The following is a 22,997-nucleotide window of genomic DNA, read 5'->3' on the forward strand; positions in this document are numbered from 1 at the left end:
TTTTGCACGCATGGAAACTAGAATATCTGCACTGTTTCAGGCGCAAAATAATTGATTCTGTTTACGTGATTGTGTCCATTGTTTGTTTTATCGTTAATCAAGCTGCAGTGTTTTTACATTTCAGTATGCATTTTTATCACAGCAGCTCCCACTTACACTGAGCTGAGGGCTCTGCTGTTTACCCGTTGCCATGGTGAATCTCAGTGTCAGAGTTCCTTCATCATGGCTGACTGATCCACTGAAAACTCAGCAAAATGCCTTAAATTGAATGTTAAATCCAGTGGCTGTTAGCATATTTCTATACTCGCAGAACGGAAAAGGAAGTATTGGTCCATCCTCGGCATCAGGCGTCACCTGACTGCCTCAGCTCGACACAGGAAGTGGGCTGTTGGATTCAACATGGCTGTTGTCTGCAGAGAGAGGAGAGCTTGGCTGAAGCAATGAAATAGTCTGTCTTATTATTCTCATATAATTCTATCATAGTACAACTAAACCAGTTCTGTGTATTAGCCGGTTTTGACGTGTGGCTGGTCTGCCATGGCCCAGTGTGTCCAGTTCGTGGAGGAGTTCGTCCAGGACTCGTTCGTCCCGATGGTGGCCGTCTTATGTAGTGAAGAAGCGGAGAGAGCGACCCGCAAGAACAACCTGAATTTCACCGAGCTGCTGAGACCTTTCTGCAGGCTAACGTCCGAGGGTAAGGCCATCTGCTCTCTATCCACCGTGCCGACCGATCGTCAGTCTAATCGTTGTAGCGAGGCTGCTAGCATCTTTAGCCCGAGGTGAGTTACAGTTGACATTAGCTCCGAGCTAGCAGACGGCTAGCAGACTTTGCTGTGACTAAGCAGCTGTCCGCTGACAGGAGGACATCTGAGCGAAGGCTTCTCATGTCAGAAGGTGGTGAGACACCTGAGCTGTCAGAGAGATGGCCTGTGGGTCAACATTCAGACAGACAGCCGTGAAATTCACCGCTGCTGGGTGATCAGACCGAAGCAGCCAGGAAGCTAACTGGCTAAAGCAATTTATTCAAATTAACAGACATGACGGGCAACAACACAGGCTCGGTCCGGCCGGACCGACGGCCGCCTGGGGGAGGAGGGGGGTCGGTGACAGCGTAGACGAGTTACTATACAGTCACTGCTGAGACACGATTAAGACATTACTCTTTTCTTTAAGTGTGTGTCTTGTCGGCCCGTCGTGTCATTTACACTGATCCATCCTGTTACAATGTTACAACGCTAAAATCAGACATTATAAAGGGGCTCATTTGTGGAGATCTCGTCGTCTTGACGGTGTTGTGCCGCAAAAATCACCCCTATTGCCTAATGTTTAGAGGTGTTTTTTTACATGAGGGGGTTTGTTACGGCGCAGTCAGTGTGAAGTCGGCACTAAGCAGAGCTTTAAAGGTCTGCCCTCCTGCTCTTTGAACCTTTTGGTCTGTGGAGTTGCTGATTATTACAGAGAATGATGGTTGAAGGCAATTTAGCATCGGCTCTACTTTTAGCTAAATCTGCTCAACCATAAATGTTAAATTTCAAGGCAGAGTACAAGTTTAAATCCACCAAAAGGAAAGTTTTTTTTTCATACCTATTAATTGCGGAGTGATACGGATGTGTGAAAAATAATTCGACGTTATAGCCGGAGATTGTGCTCTTTATACACATCCTATCACAAACAAACCCATCAGATCGCTTGATTTGAGTTTGATAAACTTACTTTTTTACACGAATAACACACCAGCGCTAAAAACTGTTACAGCTTTTACTCTGGAGCAGAATCTCCTGTTGTTGTTAGGTGCGAAATGCGTTTTGGGATGTGTAGCTGTAACAAATCCCATCCTAATGCATCTTTGTTGAAACACTTCTGGATGTTGGATCTGTACTTTAGTAGACTCGGGAGTTGCCCGATGGTGCTTCATAAGTTTACAAGAACAGTTACAAAAGTATGAACAGGAAAGTGGAGCTCTACATATGGAGGTTTTTTGGAAGTTGATAGACTTTGTCTCCAGGAAGCCATCTGCACAATTAATTATGTGAACACTTCAGTTGGAATAAATCTGTGGGTACTTATGGCTCAGAGACATAGCCACAGATTGTGATTTCAGCCAAAAAGACTGTTGCATCATCGTTTGGACAGAACAGGCAATGTGGCTCTTGCTCATACTTTCTGCCCACACATCCTATATTCCTGGAGTGGTTGTTACTCTGGATGATTGAGCAGAGTTTTGTGCTCACAGGGGGGTGCAGACTGACACTGACAAAACACTGAAAGGAATCATGGTGTTAATGTGCTTCTTTTAATGATAGCAGTCAGAATAATATATACGAACTGGAACTCAGTCGTGCATGATACAGAGAGCAAAGGAGAATGTTAAACATATGACTATGTAGAGACAGAAATGGCATGCCGCCATGTAAATAAGATAAATAAAATAAGGCTATTTAGTTTGTTTAAAAAAAAAAAAAGAACAAAGTATACCCCTGTTCAAAAGGAAAGGTAACCTTAATGACTTTTGTTGTGATCTGGTGCTATATTAAAAATATAATACACTTGACCTTTAAGGAGGGCATTGGGCCATGCGATCTGGGGGGTGGAGTGCTCCCTAATATAATGGCAAAGGAAACACTGAATATGTACATATACACACACTGTCAAGCCATTACATTATGACCACTGACTGGTGAAGGTTAGTTATAAACATCAACTTTGACAAAGACCTAATTGTGATGAGTCGGCAGCTCGGCCAGACCATCTTTAAAACTGTATGTCTTGTGGGATGTTCCTGGCCTGCAGTGGCAGTGATCAGTATCTACTAAAGTCGGTCCAAGGAAGGAAAACGGGGGAACCAGTGACTGGGCCATGGGTGGCAAAGGCTCATTGAGATGTGTGTGGAGTGAAGGCCAGCCCTTAATGAGTTTAAGGAGTTGGCATGGCTTCCAAATTCCCCAGATCTCAATCCAATGTATGGAATGTACTGAACTGGTCCCCTCTTGCCTTCAGACTTAAAGGATCTGAAGAAGCCTCTTCAACCCTGGAGACACATTCTGTAGCTCTTTTAGAGGCAGTGTGGATGTAATGGCGTAATTTACCGGATAACTGAACACTGGCGTTTTTTGTCATGTGCAGGTCACATCCGAGACCCCAACAACCAGCTGCAGGTTGTGAAAAACCTGCGTATCTGTGTGAACAATGTGATGACGAACCCGAACACAGCGTCTGCTGCACTTAGCCCTGCACAGCGCAGGCTACTCAATGAAGTGGTGTTGTCCTGCCAGCCACAGGAGGGTGCTGTGACCAATGTGATCACAGCAGGAGACTACAACCTCAACTTCAATGGTAAGGCCCGGGCCTGGACTCAAACAGGAATTTATGTTTGATTATATGTTTAGATGATAAAAAGAAGCCAACATTAGAACTTCTTAACCGGAGCGCCAACATGGTAGCTACTCGTCTCTGTTGTCAGGTGTTTGTCAGAACTGGAGATAACTCAAAGTCCGTTGCAAATACTGGCAATACAAAAGCAGAAACTTTGGATGTTGTGTTGAGAAACACCGTCTGGCCATGCTATCTCAACCTTGGCAGAAGAGACACTTCAATATGGTTGGATTTTTATTCTGAGGTTTTGACTACTCTTGAACACTGAATTAAACTGCAGGCATTCAGAGACTGTTGCAACCTGACTTTAGCCTAAGGCCTTCTCCCAGGCAAACTTAAGTACTTTGGTTAAACTGCAAGCCAGGAAAGAACTGCTCTCCAACAAGTAAATAATCCTTCAGCTCCATGTTACAGCTTCAAATTCAGCCTCAATCTCATTTTTGCAGGAAATAATATTGATTTTAACAAACAAGTACCCTACATCTGGTATCCAAATGTCCAGTTACTTTTTAACACTTAAAAAGTGGGCAATGGGAGCTGAAACATGTAATTCTTTAGAATATTGGGCACTCAAAGGTAAGATGTGTTTTTCATTGAAATCGATGGTGATTAAGCTCAGCGTCTCTGTAACTGACCAGATGTAAAAAGTCTGGATTGTATGTCACAGTTTAACTGAAACGCCTGTTTAAAAAAAAAAAAAAAAAAAAAAAAATGTTAATCTGTTGATTTAGTAAAATTGGTTATTAAAAAATAAAATGATTTCTAATCATTGACTCCCACTGAATACAACAAATCATTTCATTTAACTTAAAACAGCCACATTTCCTATTTTTCTCTGTTTTCTGCTGATAATACATCATGACATTCTTTCAGTGGGAGCACCAATTCTTCAGATTAAAATATTTTAGCAAATGTTTCACAAAGAGGAGGAAATAGTCTGCTGGAAATTATTTTCAGCAGTGGGTTAATCTGTGTAGCCTACAGAAGTCCTTGCTCTATTGTTCACAGCTCAACCAATGAATGTTCACTCAAGATACAATGGATCGTGAAGGCTCTTTATGGAAGGAGGACATGAAAAGGAGCATGTAAGAGCAGCTGCTGAATCAGCTCCCAGATTTGCTAAAGTCTTGGCAAAATATGTACAATTACAACTTAATGCTGCCATTTAAAGGCCACTATGCCCAGCAGTAAAATCAGCTGATATAATATGTAGTTCTCTGAGTTTTTCTGTACAAAGAAGAAGGATTTCTCTCAGCACCTGTTCAATACAACAGCAATGGTACCACACCTGGTCCCAAAGGAGACTTAAACACAGAGAAGAACCTCTCACTTACAAAGTGTACCCCATTAAAAGGAAGAACTGTGATCACAACATAACCACTAAGCCAAGAGAGGGTGTTCAGGTTGCCAGCGCACCTTTTCATCACGGTGTCTTCTTCTTCAGAGCCCAAACATCAACAGAGCCTGAAGAACTACACATTTGTACTGGCAAATAATTCTGGTCAGGACTATGTAAAATAGAACCGGACAGAAGAAAAATATCAAAAGCTTGTAGAAATTTATTGATTCTTTTCAGGGTGTTCACTGCTTGACATTAAGATAGCACAATTTACATTTCTTGCATCCAAATGCCTGGGCTCTTCTCATTTTTCTCTTGATCACCTGTAAAATCTCATAATGATTCGGGGGACAATGAAAGAAATGGGATGTTACTAACATGACCTTGGCTCTCTGCTTCCACCTGTCAGATCACTCTCTTAAAGCTAGCACCCCATGGTACAGTGCCTGGAGAGAAGCACTGTTGGAAGTCAGCACCTCCCAACACTACACAGGTATCACCTTACCTCGTGGGTCATGTGTGGATAGTCACAATCCCCTCCGCTCCACACCTGCCCAACTTCTCCCCTCTAGTTTCCAACTGCTGCTTCTTCCTGTGGGTGTCACTGCTTTTTGTTGTAAGGTAGCAGGTGTTCCTTTTGTATATATTGAGATTGCAATCTACAGTCTGACCTTACATACACACAAAGCTATGAATTTAACCATTCCCATGTGTAGTTAAAAGTCCACAATCGTAACACTTGCACACCTCTTGTATACGTCATACTCTGCTGTTCACCTTATTTCCTAAACTGATTGTAAGAGCATCTGGCATTGTGGAGAATATTGCTTAGGTTGTTTGCCAGCAGTCCATAAAATGTTTGTTACGGGATATTCATCAGGCTAATGTCAAATGATTGTTTGAGTGATACATGTTATAAATCTGTCCTTTTTAATTAATTGATAATTATTAAAATTGTGGTTTAAAGACACCATATACTTGAAGTCAGAATATTTGAAATTATAATGCAGGCACTTTAAAAGCTCACAGCTGTGACATTTGTGGTAGATGCTTTATCAGCTCACTATGTTGAAAATCGAACAGATGCTGTTGTGGAATCACATAGATTCAAATATTGATGAAGCCAATAGTTTGTTATTACCAAAGAGAAGCATCAGGATCTGTAATTTTGCTATGGAACCCATACAAATAAAAATGTTTCACCTTTTTGGGCACCAAAAGAAATGGGCTGAAAACATTTATGTTTTGACTAACTCATAAAGCAGGTTGTGTCAAGCTTGGAAAAAAAAGATAGCACAGCTGCTTCACAGGTAATTGGCACACATCATTCAGAAATACTGGGAACTTAATGACTACAACTACTTGGTTTCAGACCTTTGGATCCCACAATAACAAAATAAGAAACAAAATGCAATGTTTTTCAGTAACAATTAGGTGTACAGGAAAAACATAGTATTCAACACTGATTCATTGCCTCATTCTATCTTGTTTTTCTAGCAACCACACCCTGGTTTAAGGCCTACAGGGAGAACTTCCTGCAAACAATGCCTGCCTCCGACCATGAGTTTCTCAATCACTACCTCGCCTGTATCCTTTCAACAGCATGCCAACCTGACCACTGGTCATAAAGAGTAAATATATTTTCTTAGTGATATCAACATTCCAATAAAATACAGAACCTTTCTATAGATGATGATTATCAAAGCAATATTGTTTTTCATCTTCTCGGGAAGTACTATAGATTACTTTCCTGTAGAGTGAGGATGCAAGATGTAATAATTATAATAAATAAATGTAGCAGTTGTCCTCTGTGCCCATGGACCTTCCTGGTTCGCTGTATCTTCTCTGATAGATCTACAGGGTTCACAGTTGTGTCCTTGACATCCTGCTTGTGACAGGCCTGCTGGTGGTGTCTTCCACTGAGGCAGTCCCTGTGGAGCAGTTCCTAAAGCTTTCCCAGGAGCAGCACAGGATTCAGCACAGTGGGGAATACACTAATCCCAAGTGGTTTATTCCCAACACACTCAAGTACTACGTCTTACTGCATGACATGAGTGAGGGGGATGAACAGAGGTACTGCCAAACGCATGCGTTTATGCAAATCTGTCAGTCTGTATTGTCACATTGTGTAAAATACCATGACACCACCGGAAGTTGTACTGGCATCACTCTTGGTGTGACTCAAATATTGCACATGCTATATTTTTTCTGTTTAAAAAGGATGAATGATTATGTGTTAATGATTAGTCTTCTTGGCTTGCTTGTCCATTTAAAAGATGTAAATATTGGGTTTAAAAGAATATTAATGTTAACTACTGTTGTTTAGTTTACCAGAAACCGAAAGCTCTTCAGGTCACTGTTCCTGCTTCCTTTCCAGGGCAGATGTGTTGTATGAGGACATGAAACAGAGGTACGGTGCTCAGGGCTGCTATCTGTTGAAAATTAACTCTCGTGCGTCCTCAACTGCAGAAGATGAACAGATTCCTGACCCTTGGAGTCAGTACCTGCACAGGAATAATCTACAAAACCAGGTAAGCACTGTGGCTTCATCCACATGTGGTGACTGAGCAAAGTCTAGCCATCTAGCGTCGTTAGCTACAGCAGCAGACTCAGGGGGAAAGTTGGGCCAGAAGATTTATTGCCAACATTAAACATCATAAATACCAGCTTTCTACATTCATGAAAATGTACTACAAAGTAATGGCAGTTTAAGCACTACATAGTCTGTGTTGTAACCTGCAATGGCGTCAGCAAGAGTTACATAGCAAGCAGAACTCAGCTGTATGTCTGTATTCATGTATAAATGTATATTGTGTTAACATTGACCTCTGTGACAGGATATGCTTGATGATCTGGCTGTTAATAATGCTGCTGTTGAGAGCAGTATCAGTACAGCTGAAGTGGACAGCCTTCAATCTACAGAAAAAGGTTGGTTAATTCAACAGCTTTTTAACTGTACTGTAGAAGATTATCAGTATTACCAGCTGTATTTGATAACCAGCATTTTAGACCAAAACAATACTTTGCTGGCCACAACGCCAGCTTAATTTTTTGGTTTCAGCAAGGTGTTATGAAGCCCAGTTCAAGAATCAGAGAATCCCCAGGGGAACATTTTGACACTGTTTCCTACCAGATGGAGTTTCCAACAGCCTGGAGAGCCACCCTCTGCAGCTGGATGAAGGCAGTGGCATGGGGGCCCTACACACTCTCAGCGCTGCTAACACTGACGTGAAGAAAGGTGCCAGAGATCCAGAGAGTACAGCAGGGGGGGCAGGGAGCCACGGGGTGTGTTTGACCCTGAATGACCACGACCACATCAGACAGTTCATCCAAGAGTTCACCTTTAGAGGCCTTCTACCACATATAGAGAAGAACATCAGACAGCTGAATGACCAGGTAGAAGTTAATGTTGACCCTTGGCTTATTTAAAGGATAAAAGCTTCTTAGCATGTTATCTTTCAAATATCAGACATTTCTAGTCTAATGAGCATTTGTCCAAGGGTCAAAGAATAAGTCATTTTGTTTTTGGTTTTGGAGCATTTGTATAGCTCCTTGATTTATTGCCAGTTATCCTGACATTGCCCGACACTGAGACAAATGTTCTCCCCCTTTTTCTTCAGCTGGTCTCAAGAAAAGGTTTGAGTCGGTCCCTGTTCACTGCGACCAAGAAGTGGTTTGGTGGAGGAAAGGGTCCAGAGAAGAGTGTCCATGAACCAAAAAGCACATGTGGCCTTCTGTAAGCTACGCACCGCTGCACCCCATCACGCACACTTCATATAAGACTTCAACAAGACTCTTGTGCATTCATACATCATCCATAAATGCTATTCAGTGTTCAGTGTTCTTACCCCTTTCATTCTTTCTGCATGATGTGTTGCAACCTCATTGCAAAATGATTTTGTCATTCATCCTTAATATACAGGTGCAGCTCAAAGAATTTTAATACCGTGGAAGTTCATAATAATAATTTTTTTTTTAATCTTTTTTTGCTGGCTCCTTGCAGGCTTTCTGTTACTTTCCCTTCTTTTGAAGGATGTTAATGATTGTCCTCTGGACAGCTATCAAGTAGACTGATGGCTGGCATTTATACTTAATGAATACTAGATTATTTGATTCCACTTTTTGAATTGAATTTTGAAACGATAAAATTTTTCACAATATCAGAATTTTTTAGATGTACCTGTATTCCAAGAAGACCTAAAAGCTGTATTTACTATCAATTATGTTTAAACTAATCACAGATTAAGTGTATGTACATTTATGTAAATGTGATATTTCATACTTTTGTTTTCTACAGTACAGTGTATTACTGGTTTGACATTTTACTTTTGTGATATCAGATATCCCCCAGAAGCTCCTGAGTTGCAAATCAGGAAGATGGCTGACCTGTGCTTCCTAGTCCAGCACTATGAGCTGGCCTACAGCTGTTACCACACTGCCAAGAAAGACTTCCTGTCAGACCAGGCCATGTTGTATGCTGCAGGGGCACTGGTGAGCCCTAACATACACTCATAAATTACTATTCACACCAGGACAAGTAAAATTATAACAGCAACACCTTGAGCAATTGTTAGTTTCATTCCTTATTAATAGCATTGATCAATAATCTTACTGATCAATAAAAAAATTCATTTGTTCTTTCAAAAGTACACAGCTTCACCTAAAGTCAAACTCACTGCAGGTTAAATGATAATCAACATGTTTACTGTCTTCCTCCCGTCCTTGACTACATCTGTCCACATATTCTGTCCTGATCTTAATGTTTTTGTGCAGGAAATGGCTGCAGTTTCAGCCTTTCTGCACGCTGGAGCTGCCAGATCGTACCCAGCACACTACATGGACACTGCAATCCAGACATACAGAGATGTCTGCAAGTAAGTATCTTTTCTGGATGCTGTTTCACTTTCATGTTGTTTCAGAAAGAACACCCTGAGGCTTGACAGTGAATATTGTCTGTGCATAAACAACAAAAATTTCTGTTGCTTACTTTTTTTACTTTCATGATTTGTCAGTATAAATGTATTTTAGTTCTCTGAGAACATGTTTATTATATTGCCTTTGACACAGCACAAAGCACATTTTCTGGTATCCAGATAACATGTTTAGTGTATGGATCACTGAGTCATGGTCCTTTTACTTCTCAGATACTTATCAAGTATCAAGTATACTTATCAAGTATCTTATCAAGTACTTATTATCATGTTGTTGACTTTAGAAATCCTCATTTATGTTCATCACTATAAATGCATTACACTTTTCGTTTCTCATATTTCTAACTCAATCACATCAATCATTCAGGAAGTCATTGGACTCCTGTATGGCCCTCTTACCCAAGGCTGATTTACCATGAACAAACTCCAAATTCTCATGAAGATTGCAAACACAATGACTTTTTGACAATAAAAAACCTTAGAATATGCACAACAGTATTGGAAACATTGCACAATAAAAGGCATTTATCATAGAGCTTTATCCTTTCAGAAATTGTTGTGTGTGTGGTGGTCACAGTGTGTGACTTTGAACAGCACCTCTTCCACTTGCCCTCCACAGGAACATGGTGCTGGCTGAGCGATGCACTTTACTCAGTGCAGAGATCCTCAAAAGTCAGGGAAAATACTCAGAGGCTGCAACTCTGCTCATTAAGATGACCAGTGAGGTGAGGAAATGCACGTTGTTGTCTGTGCTGTTCCGTTATTTCATTGCCAGATTGTGTGGGTGTAATGGAAGCATCATGTTTAACTTTTATGTCCAGGACTCTGACCTGCGCAGTGCTCTGCTGTTGGAACAGGCTGCCCACTGTTTCATTAATATGCGTAACCCCATGGTGCGAAAGTTCGCCTTCCACATGATCCTGGCTGGTCATCGTTTCAGCAAAGCAGGACAGGTGAGAAGGATTTTAGTGCAGTCATATGCACGCATTGTTAGATCAAGTTATGCTGCTATGGTTAGAGATGGTGCCCTTTGAGTCGGGAACATACAGGTGGCTGCGGGTTCAGCGATCAATCGTTGAACCTGATAAATTTCCTAAAATCATCGTTTGTTTTTTATATATATATATAACACTGCTCTTTATATTTCTATATCTCTATATTTTCTGTTTTCTGGTTGCATTGTACACCTCACAACCTCATCTTTCTCCTGTCTGTTCATGTAGAGGAGGCATGCTCTGCGATGTTACTGCCAAGCCATGCAGGTGTACAAGGAGAGGGGCTGGGCTTTGGCAGAGGACCACATCAACTTTACAATCGGTCGTCAGTCCTTCACGCTTCGCCAACCAGAGAATGCTGTTTTAGCCTTCAAGCAGATCCTGACCAATGACAGCAGACAGATGGCCACACAGCAGGCTGCCTTCCTCAGAGAGTATCTTTATGTTTATAAGGTAACAAAAGTTTTCAACCATGTCTGTATGGTAAAGTCGCCTAATATGTATCATTACTTTATAGATGCTTTGAACTCCCCTTTAACAGCACAAGTTACAGTGTATGTGAAAACTCATTTACCTTTTCTCTCTATCACTTTTACTATTTTAATGGTTCTATTTGCTGTGTTTAGTCCTACCAATAAACAGGGCCACCAAACACGACTTTACTCGTCTTTTATGTTATATTGGGAGATGTGTTGGTGCTAAGAGCAAGTGTATTTGCAGGAAAATTAAAACTTTGTCCATCAGTAATCAATAATTTGAGTAAATAACAATGACATGGTAATCTACAGGTGTCGATTCCCAAGCCTCTACTGCTCCTAATCCTAAATGCATCAGCTCAGAAAACAGTAGGCACAAATAAATACAAATAATAAGTCCATCCGTCTGTTTAATGCCTATTCAGCATTTTCTTCCTCCAGATCCAGGGAATGTCTATTTAAAGTGCAAGATTATAAGCATTATATGAAGTCAGTGGAGAACAGAGCAGATTTTACTTTGTACAGTTTGGGCAGTTTAGGTCTCCTTAGGGAGCTCTTTCCAGCAGTATGCAATGTAATGTTTTAAAGCCATTGCACCCTATTTGGATATAACTCCACTAGGTGCCGCTAACTGACCAGCCGCTACAGATCTTAGAGACCTTTTAGGGTCATTCATTGAACATTATATTTTTACAATTATATTTTAAAAGCTGAAGTGCCACATAATTAACTGTTTATGTTCATGTGTTTCAGAGTGTAATGGGGGAAAAAGAAGCCAGCCTTCCTATGCTGCCTCTACCATGCATCCACAGCTCAGCCACCAGAGTCTACTTTGGACATGAGCGCCGCCTTGCAGAAGGTAACACACCAATAAATCATCTCTAATATCCTCCTGGTCTTGAGCCACTTTTCCACTTGTCAGAAAAGTTGCTATCATTAGACTCATCTGTAAGAATCAGGGTTTGTGAATCTTTTTGGCTCATACTCCCCTGTGTGGTTTAAATGTTAAGTTTTACAGCAGATTTTTTTTTCTTGCTCATTCAGATTCTTTAGGTCTGATGTGTTCATATCAAGATTCAAGATTTAAATGTTATTTCCAAAGAAAAATAAAAATAAAGTGACTCCTGGGTCCAGGAATCTCAAACTACCCCAAAATGTTAATGTTTTTTTCTGATACAAACTACATCCTTCCACCAGTTTTTTTTGCCACACTAGTAGAATTTGTTGAACTGGAAAGCATTTTTTTTAAAGCCATTAATAAGCTGTCAACTGCAATTTAGCCTGAAAGCTCATTCTCTGTAGGTTTTGCAATAAAAGGTTTTGTGGTGATAAAAAGTCTACATCTACATAACATGTTTAATATTTAGCACGGCAGCATGATGGTTAGTGCTGTTGCCCCACAATAAGGAGGTTGTGCGTTTGGTCCCGGCCCGGGCCCTTTCTGTGCTGAGTTTGCATGTTCTCCCTGTGTCTGCGTGGGTTTCCTCCAAATACTCCGGTTAATCCCTGAGACATGTATCAGTGAGCATGACAGTTGAATGTTCGTAAAATTAACATTCATTTTGTAACTCTTTCTAAATGTCTGAAATGTTCAGGGGAAAAACAGGCAGCCACTCACGTGTCCCTGGATCAGGACTATGACCAGGATTTAGCAGCCATGTGGTGCCACCTAGAGGAGCAGCTTGTGGCTTCTGCAAACCGGGGGACCGTTCCAGTCAACTTCCAGCAGACCCAGTGCTGTCTGAACAGCCAGACAGATAACCTGCGTCACCCACTGGCTGTAGTGGAGGGTAAGGGCTCCTCAGACTATATCTGTGCACTGCTCTATGTCTAAATGCTAGGTATTCTGGCTTATAGATGTAATAGACTCTTGACAACCATTCAGAAACGACTATTTCTGTTTTCATTGAAAAGTTCCTTTTTTTTTTTTTTTTTTGCATGGACAAGTTTTTCAATATTTGTACTATTTTATACTATTTGTGAAAGAATGTGCAGTAATGTAATCTTCACCTCCCTGTCTCTGTAGAACCCATGATAGTGGAGCTAACGTTCAGGAACCCTCTTAAAGTTTCACTTGCTCTGTCCAACCTCTCACTCCTCTGGAGGTTCACTCCCGATGCTGCATCACCATCCAAAGAAAAGATGCCTGAGGAGTTCATGGGGGAGACCATCACCAATGAAGAGACCCTAGCTCTGGGGGTGGGCAGCAAGAACAAATGATTGTGATTTTTATTTAATTGAGGGATACAAGGGTTACGGTTAGGGTTATAAAAATAAAAAATGACAAAATTTTTCCTTTTTTGTCTTTGCGGTTGCAGATGACTCAGAAAGATGACATTGTCACCACTGAGACCATCCCTAATTTTCATATTGGTCCAGAGGAGACAAAAACGGTAAGGCCAAAATAACACTCTCATAATCTGTCTTATAAACTGCACACAAAACTGCATAAAGCCAATGTATATTTGCCACAAAAATTGGAAATTAAATCTAGTGACTAAATGATGTTGAACAAATATAACAAGGTAGAGGAAATTAGAATCTCCACATGGTGACAAATAAGTAATAAATTAATATGACACTAATGCTTCAGTTAGAGCAAGTAAGTATTCATAGAGATCCAGCCTTAAGTGTTACAGGTTATATATGTTGTTGTTTTCTCAGGCCCGACTCCGGCTGTTGCCACACAGAACCGGCCAGCTGAACATTGTAGGTGTGGTCTACAACCTGGCTGAAGCCTCTTCTGGAGAGACAGCTCCCAGCACCGACAGTAAGCTTCTACCAGCTGAAATCTCAGTGGGTCTACATCTACATCACAATATTCTTTTGCAGCCTGACTAACATATATTGTGCATCTCTCATGTCTGCTTACAGGCCAGCAGACAGCAAATTTGATGGTGGTTCGTGGAAAGCAGGACCTGATGATCCAGGGCCCGAGACTCAATCAGACCAAAGAAGACAAGATGTTGGTTCGACATGGTCCAGATCGACGACTGGATCCCATCATAACGCCAAATATGCCCCTGATGGAGGTACCACGGACTCACTGACAGTCATGACACCACTCCTACTTCATGCTATGCCGTTATCTGTCCAGAACAGCCAATAGGAACACTCCCTCTCTTGTGCCACTGAAAAGAGCTGTGATTGCCAAATGAAATAGAAGCTGTAATAATACAAATAAAATAAATATAAATCACTGACATTTAGCTGCTTTTTAAAAAGTGTCAACGAGTAACACAAATCAACTGAGATATCCCTGAAGTTAAGGAGCCACCGCCAGGAGAGAAAAGTCAAATATAACCCTAATTCCATTCCAAGAATAGACAACATAGCAAATGTTTAAACTGAGAAGGATTCTAGTTGCTCAACAGTGCTGGATCTTCTTTGTTATATTTGTCATTGCATGATGCACCAAATGTTTTCAATTGCTTAAAGATCTTGACTGCAGCCAGGCCAGTTAAGCACCAGTCCCCTAAACTCCTGTAGACATAGTTTGTGGTTTAGAACTGTCTTGGTGAAATATGCAGGGCCTTCCCAGAAACAGATGTTGTCTGGATGGGAGCATATGTCTCTCCTAGGTCCAGCTCTGTAACTTGTCTATACCTTTCAGCATCAACGGTGAGTGTCATGATGTGAATCTGCCCATGCCATGGTCACTAATGAACCCCCATACAGTCAGAGATGCAGGCCGTTCAACTGAACACTGATCACAAGTGGGATAGTCCCTCTCCTATTTAGTCTGGAGGATGTGGCATCAATGGCTTCCAAAAGGAATTTCATATTTCTAATGTCTTACCACAGAAAACATTTCTACTTTGCCTCCATCCATTTTAAATTAGCCAGAGAAAACTGCTGGATTTTTGGATCACGTTCATAAATGGCTTCTTCTTTGCCTGATTTAGCTTTAACCTGCATTTGTGGATTGAGAAAAGTGTTCCCAGACACTGATTTCTGGAAGTGTTCCCGAGGCCATGCAGAGATTTCCATTACAGGATCATACCTTTTTTTTTTTTTATAAATTTCTTATAAATGCAATGCCATCAGATAGCCTGAAGATCAGAGGCATCCAATATTGACTTCTGGCTTTGTCCCAGAAGCTTGTTCAAAATGAGCTAATATTTTTCATGAAATGGTAAAACATCTCAATTTAAAGATTTGATATGCTCTCTTTGAATTGTGAAAAATACAGATTCTGTTTTCATTTAGATTTGTTTGGAACTAGGGGTTGTACAAACCCTGATCACAAAACCTCAGGTGCAGCTGCCAGGCTGCTGACTGTCCACTGCTTATAAAAGTGGTGATATGAATGAAGATCACATTTTACTGAAAACAGGAATTCACTCATTTCCAGTGTGCAAGTAATTCCATGTAAAATTAAACTCTCGGTGACTCCAAGACAAAGTGCAAAATTTAAAATTTTGTGTGTTTGTTTGTGTGCCAGGTCTTCTTCCTACACTTTCCTACTGCTCTGCTCTGTGGGGAGATCCGGAAAGCCTATGTTGAATTCTGCAATGTCAGCAGTGTTGCATTGTCTGGCCTGAGGGTCGCATCCACACACCCAGATTTCTTTACCTTTGGCAGCCAGGCCACGACGCCTGTCACACCGCTCAGCCCAACCTCAGCCAAAAACTGCTCAGCTTATAAAACTTTGGCCACAGTCAATCAGCCAGGCTCAGTGGCATTTGAAGTGCTGGTTTCGGCAGAGGATTTCAGCCAACTGTCCACTGTGGTGGAGATTCCAATAGAGGGTAATGTACTAGAACCGGGGGAGTCCACCCAGCTGCCTCTCTGGCTCAGAGGACCAGACCAGGAGGGAGTTCATGAAATCAACTTTCTGTTCTACTATGAGAGTGTGGAGAAAGGAACCAAAATCAGGTAAAAAATCCCATGTTTTATGCTACAAGGTGTCCATGTCTTTCTCTACGATAAACCATAACTTTAGGTTATATTAATAATGTCTAAATAAAGTATAAAAATCCTCAATCCACAGAGAAATACGCACTGTTTTTATTTTCTTCTATTATTTTGTGATGTCACAACAAAACAATTGAAACACTTAGCCATTCTCCCAAACCAGCCCACTGGATCCTGGAGCCTTGCAGGAGACGTAAAAGACGTAAAAGATGTAAATGTAAAAAGTCTGCCCTCTTTAAAATATTCTACAGTAGCTCAATTGTCTTATCTAATATGCGTGTTTCCTGTTTTTGATCAGAAAATAAGGGCAAAGCTACACCAGAGAATAACCTGGCAAACTAGTTTAGTAGGAAAAAGTCTGTTAGCATGCAAGTCAGATTATGACTAAAGCTGGATACACAGTCATGGACAAAAGTATTGGTAACCTTACACCCCTGATGCTACACAAAATGCTTTGCTATTAATGTGCTCATTTATTTGTTTGCACTGAAGTAATACAACATTGACAAAAGTTGCTGTAATTTGAAGACTGATCTCAGCCTCTTTAACATATGGCTTCATCTTCTCCCTCTCGCTTCATTTGAAGTCATAGGGTGTTGCGGCACACAGTGTTTATCTGTGCCAGTCGTTCTCTGAGTGTCCAAGCATCAGCCTCCCGCAGCAGTGTCCCTCCACATCACTGTCAGGATGACAAAGGCTGCAGTGGGACACTGGTCGTCATTGATGTAGAGAACATCAACACCGTAAGATACATAGACCGCAGCACCCTCATGGTTTTTGCTGTTCAGTTGAAGGACATATCAGTGTTCTAACTTTGCTTTAATTTGGCACCTCTCTGTTCTCAGAGTGAATCTGGTGTACGGGAGTTCCACATTGTGCAGGTGTCCAGCAGCAGCCAACACTGGCAGCTCCACAAGTGTATCAACCCAGCCAGGGATAAAGGTGTGTCTGATCTTCCTCTGCATGTCCTTTATTTCTTTACTTCATACATCTATGAGTAACAAACACAGCTGTGGCTTCCATTTGGCAGACCCCTCAGTAATATCTGGGCCAAAGTTTAGAGAGCAAATAGCTGACAAAGGAGTTGCTGCCCATGTTGAATTTAAAGCTTATTTATTTTTACTGTTTATTTTATTATTTTATTTTAGAATTGTTTGGCGGTCACTACTGGTCACTCTGACTCACAGTAATGAGTTGAACAAGTTCAATGGTCCCGAAAGTTTGGGGGATGTGACCTGCTGCTTTTCAGCATTCTGCATGTTACTGTGACTTTTGAAATGAGTCTGTCTAAATTTATATCATTCACTGCTGCTCTCTGTCTCTATCTCCAGACTGTAAACTCACCAGCAGAGAAAGAGCCAAGCTATGTTTCAGAGCAAAACGATGCAAACCTCACCAAGGTAGTTCATACAGAAAAAAGCACAACCACCATCTGCTCTGATCACATTCTACGAGCACCAATTGAACTGATTTGTCTGTTTCTAGTTACCTCGGGCGGCATGGAGAAATACACATTTGCGGACCTGAATCTGGGACATGAACGGGTACATTTCCATGTTTTGGAAATTGTAAATGTATATATGATGTAATGTGAAAAGCTAGTGAATTTAAAAAGCCGATAATAGGTGGATGTAAGTCACGCCTGCCTGACAGGTGATTACCATTCAAGTATACAGATGTGTAAACAATTCTTTTGGGGCATGTTTATACCTGAAGAATCAAGCTTCTTAATAATAATGTAATAACAATATAACCAAATATAGCAAATAAGGAGAAAGGCACTGCAATTTAGGAAAACAACACCACGCTAAGAGACAAAACAGAAATGAGAATTTCCCGCATATATGTTGTCAAATTAATGAATAAGACCCCAGGAGGATAGAGGTGTTTTTAGAGGCAAATATAGCTAACCCACACTGGCATATTATGTCATTTTTCCCACTCTTTACCTTCCTCTGTCCTACCCTCACCTCTTCTCCTCTGTTGGTGCAGATTGTCAGTTCTTCCACACCCTGTGGAGACTTCTTCTTCCACTGCTGCCGCACCACAGAGTCTCAGCGAGCAGATGTAGAATCATCCAGGACATCATCCAGCAGCAAGAGTCAGGACCCCTCTGAGGACAAAGCCTCAGACCTCAACAATATTGTAAAGAAGTGTAACGAGCTGGACCTCAACATAATTGTCATTTGGAAGGTACATGAAAGCAGCCAGCCTGCGGAAATGAAGTTTCTATTAGCTGAAAGTCTGAACAGATGTCCAAGGCATTTATCCAATCAGGATGATCCTTGAAACAAATAAATTCATAGCAAAAATTAAGACTGTATAGATAGCATTAATTTGATGCATACGCTTGTATAATTTAAGTCCTAAAACTATCAAAAAATAATTACCTTGACCATTACTGTCACACAGTGTACAGATAAATCAGCCAGAGTTTCATTATGCAAGGTGCCTTTTCTCCTTTGTGGTGGTGGTGCACTCTTCATAACAACTCCTAACTTTCAGTTGTAACTTGGATGCAGTATTAAACCAGAAGTGGTGACTTGTGAATGAAGGCATAGGATTCAGTTTTTTGCCAGAAGGAAATAAAAGTCCTGTCAACCAGTGTGAGGCATTATCAATATAAAAGACATGAGTGAGACTTTCACCCACAATCTACATGTTTATATTTTGTTCAGTTTAAAATTAAGAAACTTTAATGGAAAGTGTTGTACTTCACAGTGTGTGATTTCTTTGGTTCTTTCAGGCATTTGTGGTCGAGGATAACAAACAACTGATCCTAGAGGGCCAGCTCCATGTGGCACTGCAGACGATTGGCAAAGAGGCCACTTCTCTGACTCCCAAAGAAGTTAGTAACTACCTATTTTTCATCCCAGATCCTCCACACATGTGCATGCTTTAACGAGGACTTCTCTTTGGTGTTTCTTTTACCAAAATGTCTGTGTGGGCATGTGCTTTTGTTTCAGGAGGCACAGGAGATGGTTCTGCTTAAATTTAAGTCTGAGCAGCCTCCTCCTGTTGTTGTACCATCAGCCGAGTTATCCCAACTCATCAAAACCAACCTGCACTACCCTGAAACCTACACACATCCATTTGTCCAAAATAGGTGAGACACACACATCACCTCTTTGTTGGATGTAAATACTTTAAATATAAAAATACTTAGCTACCTACTCCCATGCAACCGACAAAACCACCAGGCGTTAGAAGGTGCATTTATCCGCTGATTGGAAGAAGTAATGCTTAGAAGGCAAAACCCGTGGTGAAACCTGCCAGAGTTAACATGAAAAAAGTTGACACAGAAAATGAAAATATCAGCTGGTTGAGGATGGATGTTTGGAAAAAACCAACTGAATTTACAATGTTGTGTAAATGCTTCTGCTTATACTTCAAGACATATCTTTCTGTGACTTTCCTGGAGTCATTGGTTCTTTCAGCATCATCCTCCTCCAGGTGACCCCGCTGAGGTTGACCGCCCCCCAACCAGTCCAGATTGCAAGCAGGACACTTTGTCCCCCTTTTGTTTTCTTCTTTTGTGGCCATATTTGGATCACCCGAGACTCTGTTGTGCATAATCAATCCAAGGTTTCACCTCTCAAGTTTAGCACATTATAGATTAGGAGTAACTACAAGATTTCAGGATGCTGGTACAGCTGTGTTCTATTTTAGTTAAAGTCACTGTGACCTCAAAATGTGTTTTTAGCCATCACTAACATATTCATAGACTTTTCATGACATAATCATGGCGTTCTGCAAAAACCTGTCTGTCCATTTTTCAGTGTGGCAACTTGTAAAGGAGATATTTTGACCATATTTCCTGGAACCGATTAGTTCTGATTCAAGTTTTCTCTTCTTTCTAGTCTATGTCTGGTCCCAGTTACTCTGACTTTGTCCAACTGCTCACCGGCTCATGTCGACATCATCGTAGACTTGCGGCACAAAAGCACAAGGTACTTTTCATGACAGTCTACAGATTGTGTGTGTAATGGATTATATGATCCCTAATTCTAACTGTTTCCACTGTCAGACATAATGTTCAGCAGAATCTGATGTGTGTTAGAGATGGTGGGAGGAAATAAATAAGGAGAGAAGAATGATCCCATACATGGTGGGTTGTTGTATTAGCACCGACCTGAAACATCTGGAACTGTCTAACATAAACTGGCTCAGGGATTTAGTATTTCTTGTTTATGAGCTGCAGGGACTTGCTAGATACGTACAGGGGAAGAAAAAAAAAACTGTCCTAATCCTTACGTGTGGCGCATGTCTGGGTGTATGAGGGAAACTCCCCTAATGTAAGTAAGTGTGTTCCAGTCCAGTTCATATCAAAACAAAGTTGTTTTGTACACACTGGTTATCCCTGACTGTCAAAATTAACTGCGAAAATGTATAAAATTGTGTCAATTTAGGGTCCCCATCCTCCGGAGGCCCATGGCCTACAAAGGTGTCGCCCTTTTTCTAGTCTGAACTCGAATGAAATGGCTAGTCTACAGTCTACAGAGGACTTCCCCTTTTAGCATTCCCACACTTACTGTTGTGTGATGAAGTGTGGCTCTGTTCCTATTTCTCTGAAGCATTTTCACACGGCACTGAAAGGGTCTTCAAATACCACCTCTAAAAAATGTGCCTCCTGAATTGCGAGACAGCTGTTGTAAGATTAGCCTTGGTTAATGGAGGAAGTGAACATATTGCCTAACATCTCAACCAATGTCTTTTCCAGCCCAGAGTCCCTGGAGGTCCACAACTCATTCAATTGGGTGGGTCAGACCCAGTACAAACTGCAGCTGAGGCCTGAGGAGGTGCTCTGCCTGACTCTGCAAGCCTGTTTCATCCAGGCTGGAGTCTACAACCTTAACACGCCGCGAGTCTTCGCCAAACCAGCTGAGCAGGGGACTATGTGTGAGACAAGTCAGCAGACATCTAGTCCTGCTCTCATAATTATCAACAATGCCTGAGATGAACATGACGAGTGCAGCAGCTGCTCTACAAATGACCATACATGTTTTTCTTGGATAATAGTAGACAGATGTTTTATATTAATTACTATAACAGGAAAAAAGGTTTATTTAAAATAAGAACCATCTGTTTATGAAAATTGAAGAGCTGATGTTACAGGTGTGGTGGTAAGACAGGTCATGGGCCTCAGAACGATCAAGTTTCATCTCTGAAGCATCAAAGAGTGTCATTTGCATGCTCCTTTTTCTCTGCGGTGCCTGCCATACATCCTCTGTCTTTAGCTGCCTCTTTGTATCCCACTCATCAACTCAAACCCCACCTGTAGGTTTGAACCCATGAATACTGTAGGTTTTGCTCATGCCCACCCAGTATGCTGACTTTGTTTATCTCAAACCTTAAAGCAAAGTCAGAGAGAAACTGCACTTATGTGTTGGGCATGCCCATGATCTCCCCAGGTCCCTGTGCGTTTGAGAACTGCAAATCCAAAATGGACTCAGCATTACATCCTACCAGGCTGTTGACAACCTGAACAGTGTGTTTTACCACCTCAGCTCCTTTTCATTGAGACTACAGCTATGTCACCTGCGGTTTCATTAGGTCCTGGAGGCCAAAAAACGGAACCCTGTCTCCCTCGCACTATTCACGTCAAGGACATTGTACAACCATGTCCTCGTAATACAGCAGTTGATTTTCTAAACTCCAGCCAGTCTTATTTACTCACCTGCCCCCAGTCTGTTTAACCACATTGTATTGTCATGAAGCTCTTGTATGCATTGACTTTACAGTTTTTCTGAATATTATGTATTATATTTATATAACAAAGTGTATGTAAATAGAAAATAAAACTGTAAGGATAATTGTGTATTGTAAGAGATTGTCTGCATAGAACACTGACATTTACAGATACAGTGTCTAATGTGGCAGTTTCAGACATATTGTATTGATAGCTTTAAATCATTCGACACTCTCACGTACAACAAGAAGCTGTTGTTGCTGATGCTAATCAATCTGAACTTAAAACAGGGGGACAAGGAGGTTGGTGGCCACACTTTCATTTTAAACCCTCCGAAACTTAAAGTACCAGGTGCAAATGGTGCACCTTCACTCTCTTAAAACTTTAAGTTTTGGCTTGGTGGTCAATTATTTAAAGCAAAAAAAAAAAGGTCAAGATTGATTGGCAGCTGGTGCACAAACGCCCCAGGATCACCTCAGAGGAGCTGCTTGAAGTGGCTGAGGACAGGAGTGTCTGGGTTTGCCTACTGAGGCTGCTGCCCTCAACTCAGAACTTGGTAAATGGCTGAAAATGAAAAAACTGAAAAACTGAAAAAAATTGAAGAGCAACAACCTGATACATGTCCTATTTTGAGATAAGCAGTGCATTTGTGTCCCCATATAACAAAGAGACCACAAGGTTCAGTACTGAAAGCATATACTACATATCCAGTGGACTGTAATGTCCCAAAAATAACACCATATTAATAATCTCTTCTTGGTTACAATTTTTCATAAAAATGTGCCTTTATGTAATTTTTGTTCAGAAAACTCTTCAATAACTTCCCTCTTGCACACTGTAGTGTCCAAAAAATCTCTTCAAGCATCAATGATATCCTCTTGGTTATCCTACCATACTTACATACATACATTAGTATTTAAAGATGATCTGTAGTCAAATGAAAGTAGAAAAACTGGAAGACAATCAAGTTTTCCCAGTTCCCCAGTATTGATTATTTAACACAGAAACTATGTAGGAATACTATTAATATGCTTTCCACGAACCAGAACCATTCTTCTTTCATGCATTAACATACAAACTAAACAATCAGACAAATCCCTCTCATCCTCTACTTCTGAGAGGGATGAAAGTTTTGTGGTATGAATAAACAGACATGATAGAAAACAAATAGACCTATAAACAGCTAATGAAACATACCTTACTTTGGTCATCAATATTGAATGGAAACAGCTCCGTAAACAGCAGAGTAAGACTCGATGGTTAGTGAGGAAGGTCATC

At 41.0% G+C, this 22,997-nt stretch overlaps 1 protein-coding gene across 2 annotated transcripts; it reads left to right on the forward strand.

Moving 5' to 3' along the window:
- The first annotated feature begins 386 nt into the window (after positions 1-386).
- Positions 387-21,843, forward strand: trappc8 (trafficking protein particle complex subunit 8). 2 transcript variants are annotated; one of them, XM_029500639.1, is made up of 30 exons: positions 387-694; positions 3,124-3,333; positions 5,121-5,204; positions 6,209-6,298; positions 6,610-6,784; positions 7,089-7,242; positions 7,549-7,639; positions 7,845-8,107; positions 8,332-8,447; positions 9,052-9,202; positions 9,485-9,585; positions 10,262-10,367; positions 10,464-10,595; positions 10,866-11,090; positions 11,867-11,972; positions 12,709-12,903; positions 13,140-13,312; positions 13,432-13,506; positions 13,778-13,883; positions 13,988-14,145; positions 15,558-15,991; positions 16,617-16,773; positions 16,876-16,972; positions 17,362-17,430; positions 17,516-17,574; positions 18,023-18,223; positions 18,777-18,878; positions 18,997-19,136; positions 19,891-19,980; positions 20,751-21,843. In XM_029500639.1, the coding sequence occupies exons 1-30, from the start codon at positions 538-540 to the stop codon at positions 20,983-20,985; spliced, it is 4,452 nt and encodes a 1,483-aa protein (XP_029356499.1). In that variant the 5' UTR covers positions 387-537; the 3' UTR covers positions 20,986-21,843. The 2 variants fall into 2 exon arrangements, with proteins under 2 accessions (XP_029356499.1, XP_029356500.1); XM_029500640.1 differs by lacking the exon at positions 5,121-5,204.
- The last annotated feature ends 1,154 nt before the right edge of the window (positions 21,844-22,997 follow it).

This window comes from Echeneis naucrates, chromosome 4 (genome assembly GCF_900963305.1).
Source record: "Echeneis naucrates chromosome 4, fEcheNa1.1, whole genome shotgun sequence".
NCBI classification, from domain to species: Eukaryota; Metazoa; Chordata; class Actinopteri; order Carangiformes; family Echeneidae; genus Echeneis; species Echeneis naucrates.